At 31.2% G+C, this 19,809-nt stretch overlaps 1 protein-coding gene across 1 annotated transcript in view; it reads right to left on the reverse strand.

The window, feature by feature from the left end:
* Positions 1 to 5,932: 5,932 nt before the first annotated feature.
* Positions 5,933 to 19,809, reverse strand: part of LOC106883080 (uncharacterized) — a 441,666-nt gene continuing 427,789 nt past the window's right edge. Inside the window, exons 32-33 of the mRNA XM_014933964.2 lie at positions 14,609 to 14,719; positions 5,933 to 11,815 (exon numbers count right to left, since the gene is read on the reverse strand). Coding sequence (XP_014789450.1) covers positions 11,419 to 11,815; positions 14,609 to 14,719 — 508 coding nt within the window. The 3' untranslated portion in view covers positions 5,933 to 11,418. The remainder of the gene's footprint in view (positions 11,816 to 14,608; positions 14,720 to 19,809) is intronic.

Consider the following 19,809-nt stretch of genomic DNA (forward strand, 5'->3'; position numbering starts at 1 on the left):
GGAACTTTGAGACACAATAATATTTCAACCAAGTTGTATTTCCTCAGTCAAAGCTACCCCACCAAACTGATGAATCTGACAAAAGTAGAGCACTTATGTCCCCTTCACAGATGAATCCTGTGTTGTGAAAGGGAGGAAGGCACTTTCCAATGACGAACAAACAACAGCAATCAGATATTCACATTCAAATCTACCACAGTGTATTATATATAAATTTGTTTGGATTGTTATAAATGATGATGATGATGATGATGATGATGATGATGATGTCCTTATTCTGCATGCACCCTGTGAATTATTACTTCTTTGGCAGACATCAGCATGCATCAGCAAATAATTTGTTGATTCCAATAAAAATCACTCATGTTCTTGTCAGATTCATTGATCCAATGGGGTAGCTTTGATAAAATGATATATGTACAGCTTTGGTGGAATACATAACACAAGATATTTTTATTTGAATGCACTAGTTTATCCATTTTCTTGTCCATACATACATCTCTTGTTGAAAGACACACACACACACACACACACACTAGACTGGCCATGCTGGGGCACTGCCTTCAGGAATTTTTAGTTGAACAAATCAACCCCTGTACTTATTATGTTTCATAAACCTGATACTAATTCTAGCCATCTCTTTTTGCAGAAACACTAAGTTATGAGGACGTAAACACATCAGTACCAGTTGTCACAAGGTGATGGAGGACAAGCACAGACACAAAGACACACACACATATATATACATGTGTGTGTGTGTGTGTATGTGTGTGTACACGTGTATATATATATATATATATATATATATATATATATATACTGACTTTGAATCAACACTGATTCAAAGTCAGTGACCAGCTGTGGCGAAACCAGTTCTGAACAATGAAGATACTGTTTTACTGGTTAAATATGTCCCAAACACACACACACACACACACATACACAGATATATACTTTTCCAAGATGCTGTCTCACATCACAGTAAATTGATGTGCTTTCCTAGGATGCTACCCTGCAGAAAATTGACATAGAAACAAAACACATACAGTATGTACATGCAGCCAATAATGCTTACATTATTAGAATGTTTTTAATTCAAAATATATATCTTTTTATCGGTTGTCGAGCACACACACACACACACACATGATGGGCTTCTTTCAGTTTCTGTCTATCAAATCCACTCACAAGGCTTTAGTTGGACTGAGTTTGTGTGGTCTGATGAATAAGTATCTGAACTGTTACCATAGTAACGAAGCTAAAGCATGTAGAGTAAAGCCACTTGGTACATATTGACCTTGAACTCTGCACTACATGCACACTAAGTTTCAACATTCTAGCTTGCTTCCACTGTTTACAGCAGTGCTTGGAAGGAAAGTGTGTAGCGTGTGATCGTCGCATTGACCAAATTTTCTCTGTCATGGTCAATGCTTGGCAATACCTGCTCAGAGGCCTATGCAAGTTTTCGAAAGTTTTCAAAAAGTTTTCATTGTTCTTGACAAAATCAAAGAGATCTTGTGCAACTGAAATCTTGGCAGACATGCGTCTCATAGCCAAATCTTCTGTGGTAATGGACTGAACTGAACTATAACTAATCTGCACATCCTATGATAACTCACAGTTAGTGATTTGACGATTTCCTCTCACAGCTGCATGCACATCTGTGACGTTTTTCTTTCTCTTGGTTGTGGACCTCCCAGAACATTTGTCAATATCAACATTTTTTCTGCCATCTTGGAAACGTCTGAACCACTTGTACACTTGTGTACAGCTCATACACTCCTCTCCATACACTTTCTGAAACTTTGCATAGGCCTCTGAGCAAGTATCACCATGACAATTTTTTCTGTCATGGCCAATGCGATGCTTACACGCTACACACCTTCCTTCTGAGCACTGCTGTAAACAGCAGAAGTGAGCTAGAATGTCAAAACTTAGTGCACATGCACAGCAGAGTTCACGGTAAATCTTTGCCAAGCAGTTTCACTCTGCGTACTTTAGCTTCATTACTATGGCAACAGCTCAGATACTTATTGATCAGACCTTGTATAATAGAAGACACTTGCCCAAGGGGCCATGCAGTGGGGCTGAACTCAGAACCATGTGGTTGGGAAGTAACCTTATAATATATATGTCTGTGTGTGTGTGTGCATATGTATGCATGTGCGTATATGTGTGTGCAATGTACTTCCAGTTCTCAAATATCACTCACAGGGCATTGGTCAACTCAACTTTATTCCTGAGGATACTTGCTCAAGCTGTTGTGCAGTGGAATCAGATTGTGAAGATACCTTCCTAACTATGCAAACATTCCTGCACACATAATCATCAGGTTAATCTGGTTCAACTGGCTTTAATTGTTACTTATGAACCCAGATGTGTCTGTCTCTACTACATAAACTACATCATTTAAAATCAAAAGCTAAGTTCTATTTATATTTAGTATTTCCTGGTGTAAATTGCAATATGTAAGGTGAAAAGAAGTTATCAGATTGATTTCAGGTTGTTTTTACTGTATTTTAATCCAGCTGATTTTGAAATTAAGATTTTTCATAGGTGCAGGAGTGGCTATGTGGTAAGTAGCTTGCTTACCAACCACATGGTTCCGGGTTCATTCCCACTGCGTGGCATCTTGGGCAAGTGTCTTCTACTATAGCTTCAGGCCGACCAAAGCCTTGTGAGTGGATTTGGTAGACGGAAACTGAAAGAAACCCGTCGTATATATGTATATATATATATATATATATATATATATATATATATATATATATATATATATATATATGTATGTGTGTTTGTCCCCCTACCATCGCTTGAGAACCGATACTGGTGTGTTTACGTCCCCATAACTTAGCGGTTCGCAAAAAGAGACCGATAGAATAAGTACTAGGTTTACAAAGAATAAGTCCTGGGATCGATTTTCTCGACTAAAGGTGGTGCTCCAGCATGGCCACAGTCAAATGACTGAAACAAGTAAAAGAGTAAAAGAGCAATAGTTATCATTGCCATAATCAACATTTAGGTTAAATGGAGCAGTAGAAATATCACATTTAGTTACATAACTTTACATTTTAAGTTCTGACTTCAGTTATCAACTGCCTTCATAATCATCATCATCATCATTGTCTTTTCATGCTTGTATGGCTCAGATGAAATTTACTGAAGTAGCTTTTCTACAGTTGGATTCCCTTCTTGTTGCAAACATTCCAAGCAAGGTAATATTTCTTGAAGGCCAGGCGTGTTTTTTACAGAAGACTGGAAATGAATGGCATTGCTTGTATGATGATGATGCTCATTTGCAACCATTATATGATGTCTAGACAAGAGTATAGACATACACACACACACAATGGGTTGCTTTCAGTTTCTGTCTACCAAATCCACTCACAAGACTTGGGTCAGTTTAGAGTTATAATAGTAGAAACAGTGGGAGTGAACCCAAGGCCATGTAGTTGGGAAGCACACTTCTTAGCCACGCAACCATGCCTGTGCCTCCTTAGGTTATTAAAATATATACCAGTAATATATTGGGATCGATTACAATCAACCAAAGCCTTGACATAAACTTCTTTGAATTATATCCAAGTCAGAAATGATCTTAATCATCATTAATTTATTATCTAATTTATTATTAGTATACATTGGGTGGATCAGTAAACTGCTCTATGTTGCTTTCTGCTTCATGAAATCCAGTGAGATCCACAGTTTTCAAACCTAGATTTGTTCTTTTTGGAATACTATGATAAATGTTCTTGTTAGTAAATAATATCCTTTCACCTGGTGTGTATCCTTCATTTGCATTTGTGTATCCATATCAGTGTAGATGTCTCTCTTGTAAATATTAGCTAGCATCTATGATGTTCTGCTTGTGCTTGATCGTCTTTGAAACTATTCAACAAACCCTGCTCAACTCATTTCTCACTAATCACTGTTAATCTTCCATACAGCATCATACAATTATTAAGTTACTGAGTCAACACTAGATTGCAGGATTCAACACACCAGACATCTTTCTTGGATTGTAAATGGACACACATGGTTACTTACCACCTTGTGGTCAATGATATGATTGAACAATCCCATCAATAGTTGAAATCTGTTCTCAAACCTACAACAGTAGCTGGATAAGTTAAATTTCTTTTGTTCTTCTGGGTATTTTAACCATAGATAAGGACAGAATTGGTTGTGTGTCAGATAAATTTGTCTATGGTTAATATTTTCACAATATATGGACACATAGTTGTGTGTGTCTTTTCTCAAGATATTCAAGATCCAACAACCTATTTATAGTGACTCCAAATTTACATGTCCAGTCTACCATCCATTGCTTCTCACTTCCAGACAATTCCCACTCATGTACTGACCAACATTCAGTAACAGTCAGATGTTTCCATAATGATATGATTCAACAACCACTACAAATGCCATCTTCCAATCCATTTAAAGTACTTCAAACAACCCCTCAAGTGCTTTTTATTGATATGCACAGAAAAAGCATTAGCAGTATAGATTGAATGAAGCAAGCCTGTTTGGAAAATTAATGGAAATTTGAAACAATATTTCATCAGGTTAATGCTACTCCATTATTCTATCCTTTGTCTTGTAATCTTAATTCTTCACTAGTTCTCATAAAAACACCAAATTTGACAGCTTGTCAGTCCAGTTTAAAACCACCGTTTCTTCCACTGACCAGTATTCCTGTTTCTCCACCTCATGTTAAGACCAGAACTGGTTGATATGCACACTGACGTAAATACTATGTACAAGCCTTTGATTAAAAACCCCCCCAGAAAAACTGTAGGTTTACACATATATATTCTACAGGTTTTATATCCTGATCGACCATGTTTGACTTTTCATCTAGAAGAGGAAGCAATGTAGTGCATCTCTTATGTTCTCTTCTTCATCTACTATTAGTCTACCCTCATCGCTTACTAACTTATTCTTGCTCCTTTGCTTCTGAATGTTAACTCTACCTCTCTTTTATGTAGACACACAAGCTGATACACATATGCACACATACAAATATATAACTCACTATTGCATTCATTTGCTATTATCACATATCCTAATTATGGTACCATTAGGAACATTGTTTGTCACATGACCTTGTCACTCGGATATAGGGGAAAACAACATTCTCAAGAGTCTGTCACATGACTATTTTCACTGGCAGGTTTCAATGTGCTCACTGTTTGATGAATAATTGCTAAAGCCCACTTTTCTCACTATAAAAAGCTGTTTGCTAAGCAGAGAACAAGAGTTAAAAAATAAATCAATAGAATTGTACAACATTTAGAACTTACAAACTAACATACACATTCTCTCACCTATGTGCATATATGGTAATATTCCCATAAATCCATTTGTCTTGCCACACATGAAGTTATTCTATGCAGTCAAACTTACATAACAAGATCTTGAATTAACAATATATCTCTTAACATTTTATCTTCAATATTTCATGAACCATTGCTAAATTATCTTTCAAGCTGTTTCATTTTAAATTCCAAATACTAATTCTTGTACTGTTTCTACAAGACATGGAATTTAAACAATGAACTTTTTGATGTGCCATGCAAAAGATTTCTGAACTTTTAAACTGGAAATGCTCTGCCTGATTTCAGACATTTTCATACAAGTGGTGATGGCATAAAGTTCTTAAACTTACTATTTTAGCAGCAAGATTCATTAAGATCTGGATTTTGTCGTTATTGACAAACAGAAAATGAAAGGAAATAATACAATCAATTTTAATTGTTACATTTATGAATACAAATTCTTTTAAATTTCCTAGAGATAAATTTCTACCACATATTAATTATTCTATAAATGAATTAGTAAAGTTATGCATTTTCTGAAATAATTCAAAGTTGGCTATTATAACAATCATATTTGAAGTAGGTATGAATTGAAAACAAAGAAAATAGTGTTAGTTGTTATATTTCTTTATTGGTTTATTTTTTCTTCTTTTTTTAAATGTTGGGAATATTTTGACTTCTGAACACCACTGAAATAAGCTAAACTTAGCTCTCTCTCTACATATGAGCTCAGTCATTTGTCCAATACATAAACAAAGCAAAATAAATTGCTTTTACTCTCTTACTCTTTCCTTTGTTGATAGAAGCTTTATTGTGGTGAAATGGTTGGGAAGAGGGAAATGAATTTTCTGGAGGTCTAGTGAAGAGACCACAGGAGAATTTCATGAGATTTTTCATTTACAGTGGAAATAAAGTTTTTTTTTTAAAAATTGGAACAACAAAAATGAAAGTTGGAATGAATGAAAGAGAGGAAGAAGCAGATGCAAAAAAAACATGTTTTGATGATAAGTGGTGACATCTCTTAACTAGAGCTCCTCCTGGAGAATGAAAACTTCAGAATTTTATTATGTGATATGCACATGCATGCACACATGCACTTTCAGTAAAAACTTTAAAAAAAAACCCCAAATAAAAACAATTTTCCAGCATATTAATACAAACATAGTTATGAGTTTATTAATAAAAAAAAAACAAAAAAAACAAACAAACAAACAAACAAAAACCAAAACATTCTTTTTTTTAATAAAGGATACAAAGGATATAATGATATGTGTGTTATGTTAGGTTATGTATGCATCTGTATGTGTGTGTTTGTGTTTACTGATGTCGAGAAATAAAAAATACAAAACTCTGCAAAAGTCAAAAAGTGAGGGAGGGAATAAAACTGTAAATGGTGAGTGAGGAAAGAATATAGATAAATGGGCAGGAAAAGGAGGGGGCGAGTAGAAAATCAATTCATAATACAGGAACAGCTGAATTTCAGAACAGTTACTGTTTTTTTATTGTGCAAGTCTTTCACCACCAATCTGCTGTTGCATAATTTCATCACAGTTCAATCAGATAAAAAAATAGACTACAGACACAGTGAATAGGCCACAGTAGCGGACATTTAATCTTGATACCTTGAGAGAAATTATAGGGGGTTTCTTTCTTTTGTTTACCTCTTTTTTTTTAAATTTTGACTTTTAGTTCTTTTTATTTTATCTTTTTTTCTTTTTTAAAATACCTTATAACTATTTGAATGTTTCTCTGAAAGTGCAGATATATCTATCAACCATTGAAGCAAGATGTGTCAATGGTTCAGCTCTGTTGCTGAGGGATGATTTACTAGACTTTGTTCTTAGTAATGTTCCAAAGACACAAAAATATACAACACTGCATGATGTTACACTTTTGCATATAAATATGACATTTTGCAAAAACTTTGTACATCACAAACAACATGGTAAGAGAGGAAAAGAAAAAGAAAATATAAAAGAAAAATGAATGTAAAAATTGGTTACATGTTTTAAAAAAGAAAGAAAAATTTACAAAGAAAGAATAATCAGTAGGATCATTTTAGTAAAAAAACACAGGTTTTTGCAATCAAAGATAGACTTCTTAAAATTTATATAAATGAATTTTTTTTATTTTAGTTTTTTGTTTTTTGAAAAAGACATCACAATGATATAAAGGTTTCATTTGAATACCCTCCAATGATTTCAATGTATTCAGACAAGATGGTTAATATATAGGGCATAAAAACTTTTAGATAGCTAACTATTGGACAATGATAACTTTATAAACATAGTTGGCTATACAGAGAGGCTTTAAGAAAAGATGTTCACAAAACTACAGAGCATATTGAGATGTGGGTGGAATATCCTTTCTATAACATGACTGCATGACATGCAGGAACTTAATGTTTGCAGAATGGGGTTAAAAAGGACATGTGAAAATAACGATGGCAAATTGTGAAACACTGAATAATATCGTTTCAAATTTTGATAATTTTTCTTTGCTCTAGTAAATTTGAAATTGTTGTTATTTCTGTTATAAGCATTTACTGGAATGATTTCAAACTACCACTGAAACAAGACAAAGTCTGCAATTTCAGAGAGAAACAGATTTGAATATATTTTGTCACTGGAGAAAAAACATGAAATATCTATCTGATAGTTATTTAATTTTCAATTTATTTTTCATGAATTTTAATAATAATAATTCTAACTTAGAAATATTCTAAAGTTGGTCTTGGCTTTATAGAGTAAATTACAGTATCATATTTATTTTACCTTATTCAATTCCTAGTCAATATAAATATCACATCATGAAATGGGTTGAAAAATAATTATGAACCTTTATTCTGCTGTTTTTAAAGGTTTTAATATTTATATTCAGATTAATTTTTATTGTGAATTTCTGATGAATTTATAGGTTTTGTATAGTCAACCAACGTGATTGTTTACAATCATATTAAGATGGCATAATATCTTACCTAATACCAATTAAATTATAAGTGTTCTATTGTTATTTTCATAATACACTATTATAATTAGCAAAATTTTAAGAAATATAAATAGAGTTAATTTCATTAAATTCTTCTCTCTTCTGAATATTTTCATTTTTAAAACATCCTACGTATAAGAGCTGTAATAATTATATTATGTTGTCAGAAGTGACCTTTAGTTTTAATTATTCATTGTCAAAAAAGTAATTAAATGACATTTTCAGTGGACATAGTCACAAAATGATTACTTTATTCCAGTATGAAATCGATTGTACCTTGTCATTAATCAAAAAATATTCCACGTTCTGATGCAAGAAGCTTCCATTTTTAAAAGTTTGCTGAGTATACAAAGGATTCAGTGAATAATTCGTTAACACTTAAAGGAACATAACACAATTGCAAATTATTTAGATGTATTTGTTATAACTTACTTTCACAACCAAATACATGTTAGATGCAGTGGCTAGCAGTGTAAATCACTGCATCTAACAGTGCAGTGTTAATAGGCAAGAAGAAACCTTGATCAGTTGTTTTGAGATATATGTCAAAGCAGGTGATCAAACTCTAGTTTGGAGCATCAATGTAAATCCAAACTTTATTAATTAACCATAATGAACTGATCACACAAGCACCACACTTTTACATAAAATAATGATTATATATATATATATATATATATATATATATATATATATATATATGAAGAAGCTTGGGTTAAATATTTACAGAATTAGAAGATAATTTGCTAAAAATATGGTACCATTAAATATTGAGCAAATTACTTGGAAATATAAAGCAACATAACTGTCAAAAATGTGTTTCACCTGAAATAATACATTTGAAGCTTATGACATTTATGAAAGTTATTACTAGAAACGTTTATGATCCCAGATTCTAGAGTTAATGTGTATGTACCTCTTATCTCTAACACCGCAAAATAATTCTATCTTAACTATTGAGCTTCACATTATATTCACATAATTCTATATTGATTATCACAGCCAACTGGCTTATTTCTTTAAACTGAAAGAGGAAAGTAGTGAAAGAACTGTTAAGTACTGAAAATTGTCATTCTAAACTTTAAGATATAACCTACGTAAGAATTATGTAAATGTATCTTCTAAAAGCTTGACTGACTGAAATTGTGTCAATCCTTATTAATCAATTTAGTAGATAATAGCAAAATAATTGACATGGCGTTAACACCTTCCTGCTGCAATGGTTAAAAGGTGTGCCATAATACAATTCCATATCTAAACTTACTTGTATCTGAGAAAAGATACCATAAACACTAATTTGCTGTAACAATTACACATGACAAAAGATACAGTTTTATAGAAGCTGTTATAACAATCCATCATGTAAGACACCTTTTTTTTAACATTTACAAGAGGTGTAGAGGGATACACACACACACATATACATATATATATTTGCAACACTTACAGGTATAATGGCAAAACACCATTTAACAATAAAATTCCTGTGACACATACACACATATATGTATAGATACATATCATTTTACAACATTTACAAGGAATATGATAGACACAATTTTTATGGCAATTGTTAACTAAGCAATTAACAATACAAAATTTCAAGATATGATTTCAAGAATTAAAGGATGTTTGCTAGATTATTTTGAATTATTTGTTAACTGTGTAAATCATTAGAATTAAATGAAACAGTAATGCACATATAATCCCCACCCCAACCAAAAAAAAAAAAAAAAAAATCATACATTTTATTTGCGAAAAAAAAAGAAGCTAAAACTTTATATATATATATAGATTAAAAACAAGAATTCTTCCTAGATTAAATTTACAGAATATAAATAATAATTATTCTTGTTAAAACTAAATAAATGAATAAACTCAAGTGATAATATGAATTTCATGTCTTTTAGTCACTGGACTGTGACTTTTGGTTCATAAGCAAGAGAGACAAAAAAAAAAAACCCATTCTATTTGATTTGGAGTTATTCAAAAAGTTATTATAACTATTATTGTTATTATTATTATTCATAATATTTATCAAAGCTTCACAAGATGTAGCAAATCATGAAAAACATTTTTATACTATCAATGACAATATTTAAAAGTCCATGTCTATACTACTGGTAGTTAAACTAGTTTATTGATGACAATAAATTTCATGCCACACATTTAACTAGAAAGTTACTAAATTTTAAAAATATATTGCACAGTCTATAAGAGATTCAAACAACTGTAACTTAAGTTTCAAAGGTTCATAAGACTGGTGCATAACACCCATTTCCTTTCATTTGTTTCTTGTAGGTTTTCTTTTTCTTTTTCTTTACCCTTCAAACTATTTTTACAATGGGAGGACCACACATAACTAAACCTCATATTACTTTGAAAGTGTTTGAAGTAGGTGTGTTTTTTTTTTTTAAAATTTGATATCATCTCAATTATAATGGGTCAGGGAAACCAACACAGAGACAAACAACAGAACTAGGTATGAAATACTAATGTAACTTTTCTAACATTTTGGGAAACATGAAACATTTTGAAACAGAAAAAAAAAACAAAAAAAAACAAAAAAACAACAAACAAACAAAAACCACAGTACTCCTCAAATGATACTAATTTTACCAGTTCAGGTAAACAAGTTTTGTAGTTTAAAAGATAACCTGATATGATACAGGTTTCAAATAGACATTTTTTAAAAAGTATCTCATATAATGATGAACGGGCATGAGATTCCTGCATTCTTTTTCCTTTTCTTTTTCTTACATAAGTACTATACAAGAACGATATTGTTCATTAAATGGATAAAATATATCATAACATTTATGTAAGACATACAGCTGAACCAGAGTCAAACACATAAGAGAGACCTGAGCAAATATACAGACAATGTTAAAAATAAGATAAAGAAATGCTGGTGATATTTAAAGAAACCAGTAGATTTCATATATCTGACAATTTGAGACAGTGAATGATTTTAGTTCATCCATCCTGGTGAATACCATTTTTAATAGATTTTTGTATACATAATTACACACACACGCGCAATAAAACAATCAGTTGACCATAATGTTACATAATATATATTATAAAGAAGCACTAAAATGATGAAATTTCATCCATTTGCAATTTCCCTTAATTCAATAATACAGCTACTGTCTCTCTCATTCTCTTCATAGACAATATGACCTTCAACAGCATCATCTTTGTCTGGTTCATCAACAGAACTGTTTTGTACTGAATTGGTCATATTACTATCTAGAGCAGGACTGCTGGTTCCAGTAACACCCCCTACATTATCATCAGAGAAGTAAGAAGCTTCTTGTTGGGCTAGGTGGGATAATAAGTTGATTGGCTCCCCAAAGGTGCCGATATCTGGTGTGCTGGGTTCAAGCTCAAAAAGTTCTGGAGACGATAGGTGCCCAACATCAACATAAGGGACTTCTTTAGTAGCTTTGATAATTCTCTGACAATAGAGATCTTCAAAGTTAATTGGATATTGATCATTTTCCCTGAGAAAAAAAAAAAAAAAAAATTGAAAGAATTAATTAGTGTAAGAATATAAAAAAAAAAATCTGAATAATTTTGAAAATAACATAAAGCTGATTTTATATTGTTGAAAAAAATCATTTTTTATTTTAATTTAAAAAATTTTTTTTTTATAGATTACCACCTATTCTGGTCAAAACGATAAATTAGAAAAATTTATGAAAATATTGACCAGGATGAAGATATCATTAACTATTGACCAGGAAGAAGACAAACAACCACTGATTTAAATAATATCTGAAACTGTTAGTGTATTTCATTTTACTTTTGAACACTGCTGTCATAATTACAACTTAATTGAGATTATAATTATAACATAATTAGAATCTCAATATTTTTTTTACATACTTTATCTGTCTACATATATTTGTCTAGAATAAAAGTCAAGTTATCCAGTTTCTTCAGAAAAAGTAATTAACCCTTTTGATACTATATTGATACTGTTCAAATACACTGCCTTTGTTTCAATCATTAAGTTTTAAAGTAACGAAAAATTTAATGAAATAACTTTATCATTATTAAGCTGATGTTTGGAACATAAATTAACAAAACATTTTGATGAAAGGTTTTAATTTAGATTACTTTAAGACAGAAACTTTGTATTATAAAATCAGATGTGGTCTCAGTGAGGTTGGTATCAAAATGGTCGCGAATGAACTTCAAGAATATTTTTTCTATTTCTTTCTTTTCAGTTAGAACACTGATCACACCAGTAGATACCAACCTATCTATTCAGTATTCAATGTCTATAGTTATCTATTTAATGTATTCTTTTTGGTATTGCTAATACACTTATTTCATCAAGTCATCTTTCAGTTACTTATCTCCTCGAATATTCATGTTTTATTTAAGGATGTGAACATTAGGCTGACTTCTTTTTGCTTTAGCAATGCACAGGGAAATATTTGATCTCAGCTCTAAAAGGTTATCAAAACACAGTCATAGAGTAGTGAATTGCATTGCTTTCTGCTGAGCATTTTCTGCTAAGTGAACAGGGTCATTTAAATGTAGATAGGATATTTTTATAACTGTGTGGTCTATTGGAGAAGAGATAGATGTCATCAATACTATCATCATCCAAGACATTTTGCAAATGTTTCCCTGACGATTCACCAATTTTTACATGCTATCAAATGATAACAATTAATAAATATTAATACAATATGGATCCCAGCTCTCTAACTGTAGTCAGTTGATCAGTTTATTGCATGCAGTGATTGTCCAACAATTTAGGACTCAAAGCTAAAATTTAAGATAAATGGATTTTTTTGAGGAGAATGTGAGCAACTACTAGTTTAAAAAACAAAATATAAACAGACAAAAAAAATTGCCAGATAAATTGAGATATGACAACTTGTAAGTCTATATATCTTAGATGTACTAAAAAAGAAATTTAACACACGACAAACACACACTTTTCATCTCGACCCCTTAGTGTGTACATTTAACTAAAAAGATGACTGCAAGAAATCTTGATCTAGATGATAACAAAAATATACTAGAAGTGTACACTTCTAATATGAGAGTGTATAGTGCATTTTTATGCTTTTGTAGTATAAAATAAATAAAATCAATATATAATATATTTATTTATATATATATATATATATATATATACATACACACACACATACATGCATACAGTGAGAGAGAGATGAGAGAGGGAGAGAGAGATGAGAAAGAGAGACAGATGGAGAGAGAGACAGATGGAAAGAGAGAGTAAAGAAATAGGAGATGAGACAGATAAGAATGTGATGAAAACTGCAATAATGGAATAAACAACACATATTACTATTTTAACCCAAACAATGTGATTGTTATACAATAGAATAAACAATAAATAAAAGATGAATGTTGAAATCATAGTGAGCCAGTCATAGATGTTATCTAATCTAGTAAACATTAACAAACTTGGCTACAGGAAATCAAAGTTGGCACTCCAGACAATAAACTTGGATAATGGTTCTTAGTAATTCGTTTTGTAATTGTTTTTCACAAGATAGCTTATATACTTATATTTAGAGCCTTTTGATTTGAACTACCATATGTAAAATGGTCTATCTCAAAGTTAAATTGTAATCAAATTACAAGTGCACTTCAGTTATTATTGATAAATAACTAGGTGGCCAGAAAGTTTTACCTTGAGAAAAAATTAGTAATTAATGGGTATAATAAGCTTAGAATCATTGACACAGTTTTTATCATTATAATATTCTTGTTAATCAGAATGTAAAAAAAAAACAAAAAAACCATTAGTTTTTAAATTTTTGTTTGTTGTAATTTAGTTGGTGAATTAATCAAGTTGTTGAAATTGTTTCACTCTCTTGAAAATTAATCATTAATTGTTTCAGTATAAATACATGAAATTGAATGAATTAATTAATATTGACTGGAGGCTAATTTTTACTTATAAATCCAAATAGAGTAATTAAAATAAACTATTAATGAAAAGTCTGGGGATCATAATATGTATAGACTACTGATTAAATTTACTTTGTCATCTGGTAAATGCTGAATTTGTAATGACTAATATCAGGTACTAATTGAGGTAATAGCATGACAAAAATATAGAATATTTAGCAGTTATAGACTGAAATCTTAAATCTTTGTGTGATATTTATATCACACAAATAATACCAAGAAATAAATTTTAAATGATGTAAAAATGTTAAAAGAACATAATGGAGAGAAAATTTTAAAGCAATTTGTTGAGAAATTTCCATGTGCAATATAGAATCATACAGAGTTAAACCTACCTGTTATAGATAGCTAAAGCAATGCTTGCCGGATGTGGAATTGGAAGAGGTATTTGTAGTTTATCAAACACATGAGGCGTATGGTCTTTTTTCCAAGGGCACATCTTTTCTCTGAAAGAATAACATAATTTCATTGTCATTTTTAATACTAAATTTTTGAATTTGTATTAAAAAGAGGGAAAAAGAAAAAAGAAACAAATTTGACATTTGGAAATTGGTGTTAAAAATAATCAACAGATTGCATTGCTTTGGACCAAGATGCATAAAACAATTCTTTCAACCAATCCATGTTAGGATAGGAAAATATCATTAAAATGACAATGATGATGATGATAAGGAGGAGGATGGGGGAAGGAGGGATCATAGTTTCAACAGCATTAGATTAGAAAACTGATTGTAACTGCTTAATGTAGGAATTGGAAATAAATTTTACCAAAATATTACTTGCAACATCATTAGCAGTGATAGCAGCAGCACCACCATATTTTAGTTTAAATCTTGTAAAAGTCAATTTTATTATTCCTCTCTCTCTCTCTCTCTCTCTCTCTCTCTCTCTTTCTGGGTCAATAAGTCACATACCAGTAATATACTGAAGTTGATTTAATTAATTGTACGTCTAAAAATTATATAATTAAGAAATTAATATTATGTAATAAGAAAACTACAAGCAGGAAAAACTCTTGGTTTCTATTCAGCAGAATTATTGAACAGTAAGGTGTAATTTCTATGTTTAACTGTTAAGATTGTTAAAAATAGTCATAAATGGAAAGAAATCATTCATTGGAAATAAGAAATTTATTACAACTGGGTGGACAACAGTGAAACCTGTCTACCTTCAAAGAAATCATGCAACAAGAGAAGCAACATTAGAAAATCAATAATGTACATTGTGGAGAGATAGTTGCAGCTGACTGAGTTGATAGTTGATAAGGTTCCAACCTCCTAGGCAAAAGGTAAACAAATTAGTATCTTATCCCCAGTATTGTGAAATTTCCTTATCAGTGACATTTAGCTGTAAATTGGTACCATAAGGAAGTACAGTGTGACTGTTTGTAAGTAGTAGAAGCTCTGAGTAATTTTGTTACTTTGTTGCACCAAGCTAAAAGTCTCCCATAAATTTAGAGAAAATAATAAGAAAAATCACTACAGTGGTATGTTTTCTTTGAAATATTACATGAAAAAAATAACTTCAATGAGAACAGAATGGCACATTAAATTATGAAATTAATTATAAAATATTCTAGATATAAATTGAAATCACCATAGAAAGAAGATATTTAAGTAACAAGACCTGAGGAAACATGATAAGAAAGATGATAGAAATTAGTAATATTTTGAGTTGTTATAGAGAGAATGTTCACAAATAGCTCATGATAAATGTTTAATATAAATATAATAACAACCATAATTGTTTAATATGGATTTTTTTTAAAGTTTGAAAACTCCTAATATTGTGAAAAACATATTAGTCAATTACTATGAAATTAGCCTACTTCATTTAGTTTACAACATACACTTAACTCAATATATTAGAAGCAAAAGTTTTATTTTATTCATTATTTTTAATTATCAACTTTCTTAGCATGAGCTTGGCAGGACAAGAATTGAGAATAACTACTTTTAAAATATGAAGTCAGTTAAAGGCTTATAACTTGATTTGATGTCTTTGTCTTTTCACAGTATGTCTAAATAAAATCAGGTTATAATCACAGGAAACTTTGAACTCAATATTGCAAGTTAATAAAACATATGTAATCACAATTCTTCAACTACTTTTAATAATTGACTGTTCTTCCCCATGATAACTATTAGTTACCATGGGAAGTGCTGGATGAAGAGTACAGTGGATAGGGCTACATAGAGTATATGGCAGGCTAGAAAGAATAGCAAAAATATGAAGAGCAGTAATGACATCAAAAAGCTAGGCAGTAAGCATAAAACTAAGTGTATCTTGCCAAATATGAAGCTATGTAGACAAATGTTCTGTACAGTGATGAAAGATGTAGTGTTCTGAATTGCAAGGCAGTGTGTCTATGAATCAAGACATCATTTGTCAGTGGAGTATTCAAAGTGAGATTTTATTCTAGTAACAGTGAAAAGAAAGAACTATGATAATACTGCTATTAGAAATTGTTAAATGAAGAACAATAGCGAGATAGTGATGGGCAACTTCGCATGGAACCAACAGAAGAACTTGTAACTGAAGTTAGCCTTAGTATGGTTAGTAAAACTTTTAAGAGATGAAGACAATGAAAGTGACAGTTCATCAAAAGAGTTGTTGAGATGTTGAAAGCACTAAGTTTAGGTAGATACTATTCTAATAGCTCATTTAGATAATCATATTGTACAGGAAGGTGTAATATCCTTTGACTAGCATATTAGTATTGTAGCAAGACATGTTAGCACAAATCATCCAATCACTGCTGGCTGTAGAAGGATACATGTGACCCAGCAGTGAAGTGTGAGTTTTGAAAGGCAAAAATCAGTTGCTGAGAGAACACTGAAAAGTAAACATCTAAGTTGCTGATTGTTCGTCCAGATGACAAGACACATTGCTGATTTAACACCGATTAGTAAACATAATGTTTATGGCTATGGGACTACTATCACGCTTTCCAACTAAATTACACTACACATTGGATTTGTACATCTATAAACATCTTGCAGCTATTTGAATCTAACTACCTGGGATGTTTATGGAGAAATTAACTCATGTCTCACTACATCCTGTTAACCTGAACACTTACCTCATGATGTGCTTGCTTACTACTACAAAAAAAAAACATTGCCTTCTGATATTTCTTACATCTGCTTATATGTAGAATCTTCTTACATACATACTACCCTAGCCAATGTTATATTGTCCTTCTAATTTTGTTCTTGTTACAGTATTATCACCAACTGATACAAGAGTGAAAACAAGTACAATCAAGAGAAGAAATTAAGAAATGACAGAGTCCTCTAATTCATGAACCAAGTGCTTGAAAGTAGTTGGGAGAGTTTGAAAAAGACTTAGCTCAGGATACGGTTAGTTTGGATAAAATGTAGTTTGAGCTTATATAAGGGAGCAGAATGATTTCAAACAACTGCAAGAAAAGTTCTTGTTCAAAAATAAACCATTCTTATTTGCATTTATGGAAGATCTTCAACAGTGTCCCATGTGGATGTCTAGTTAATAAGCTTGCTTCCTAACCATGTGGTCTGAGATTCAGTTCCAATGTGCAGCACCTTGGGCAACTGTTTTCTACTATAGCAACCAAAGCCTTGTGAGTGGATTTGATAGACACAAACTGAAAGCAGCTGTCATATATGTGTGTGTGTGTGTGTGTGTGTATAGTGATGATCGTGATGATGATGATGATGATATATATATATATATATCTTTTATCTTTTACTTGTTTCAGTCATTAGACTGCGACCATGCTGGGGCACTGCCTTGAAGAATTTTAGTTGAATGAATCAATCCCAGTATTTTTTTTCTTTTTAAACCTGATACTTATTCTAATGGTATGTTTTGCTGAACTGCTAAGTTACAGGGATGTAAACACACACATACAATGGGCTTTTTTCAGTTTCTGTCTACCAAATCCATTCGCAAGGGTTTGGTTGGCTTGAGGCTATAGTAGAAGACACTTGCTCAAAGTGCCATGCAGTGAGACTGAACCTGGAACCATGTGGTTGGGAAGCAAACGTCTTTCCACACACCCATGCCTGCACCTATATATATATATATATATATATATATATATATATATATATATATATATATATATATATTGAGAAAAAAAGTCGTCAGAATTTTGGAAAAAATAATCTTTTTATTTCTTCATTATTATTAGCGCTTTCGTTCGTTTCTTGAACTTGTCAAATATATATATACAAGTAAAATCTCTTTCAATTTGCTGATATGTATAGTTTTTCATTAATTCACAGATGAAATAATGAAAAGCCAAGATGATTGGTGATATTCTGTACATCAAAATTGTTTAACTCATGTCAACATGGACAAAAATAAATATTCAAAGTACTGATTTATATGTCATTACTGATGTAGCAAACCTATATTCCAAGAAAGAAGATATGTTCAAATCTTATAAAACAGTTAAATTTCTTATCCTCTATCTAATAACGAAAAGTTTGGGAATAAATATAAGATGTCTAACAACCTGTACTTCTAAAAAGGATATTAGAAAGATATCTGATAAATAAACTACGCTTTGAATAAGTTCTTTTTTAAAAATTTTATCACTGTCTATTTTTACAAACATACAGTCATTCACATATGTATACAAATTCTCATTTGATTATTGGTTATAAAACAGTTCACTGTTGTGAATATTGTAGTTCCATTGATAAATATTTGCACTACAGAAATTAATTTCCTTTAACATATGTTGCCCCACCACCACCAAAAAGAAACTTTCTGCTTTTATGATCACTACTATCATCATGATTTTCATCATCACCAACAGGAGCACCACTACCACCACCATTTTTAACAAATGATTTTCCAAGGAATCAGTCAGACAGCTTTGCCATTCATCACTTTCTCAAGTATTTTTATCCTGTGTCATCTCTGAGGCTTACTGTTTGTTCTCTTATCTGACTTCTTCCCCAAGTCTTTCACAGTACCAATGTTACATATACACCACAAATACACACTCAGAGTGTATAATATGCGTGCATTACCTGTCCATACTGCTTTGTCTGTCTCTCTTTCTCTCCTTCTACATTCATCTGTGTCTATACATTTAACATCCTACCATTTTTTAAAACTTCTTTCTACTCAACATTCCACATCAGCTTAAAACCATACATCCAGCTATCTTTACGAAATTTATTCTTTATACCAAACGTTACAGATCCTTTGCAATCATAGTTCATGTGATAAATAAACAAACAAATTTAAAAACGAATATATGTAACAACTGTAGAAGGTAACAACATATTTTCAAAACTTTTCTTGTCATTCGATGTCAAGTTGACATTAAATAGTTCTACACCTGCAAGATATTACTGATCTTTATTCAAACTTCAAAGTATTAGTGGGTCTTATTGATGTTGATCATGTAAGTTATTGATCACTATTATGCTTGGAAGTTTTATTGAACTTTGATATGTCTTGCTTAGCTCTACAAAGGAGAAATAAGAAGAAATATTCTTGTGATTTTCTTCAAAGAATTATATATATATATATATAT

Source organism: Octopus bimaculoides, chromosome 5, assembly GCF_001194135.2.
Source record: "Octopus bimaculoides isolate UCB-OBI-ISO-001 chromosome 5, ASM119413v2, whole genome shotgun sequence".
Lineage (NCBI taxonomy): Eukaryota > Metazoa > Mollusca > Cephalopoda > Octopoda > Octopodidae > Octopus > Octopus bimaculoides.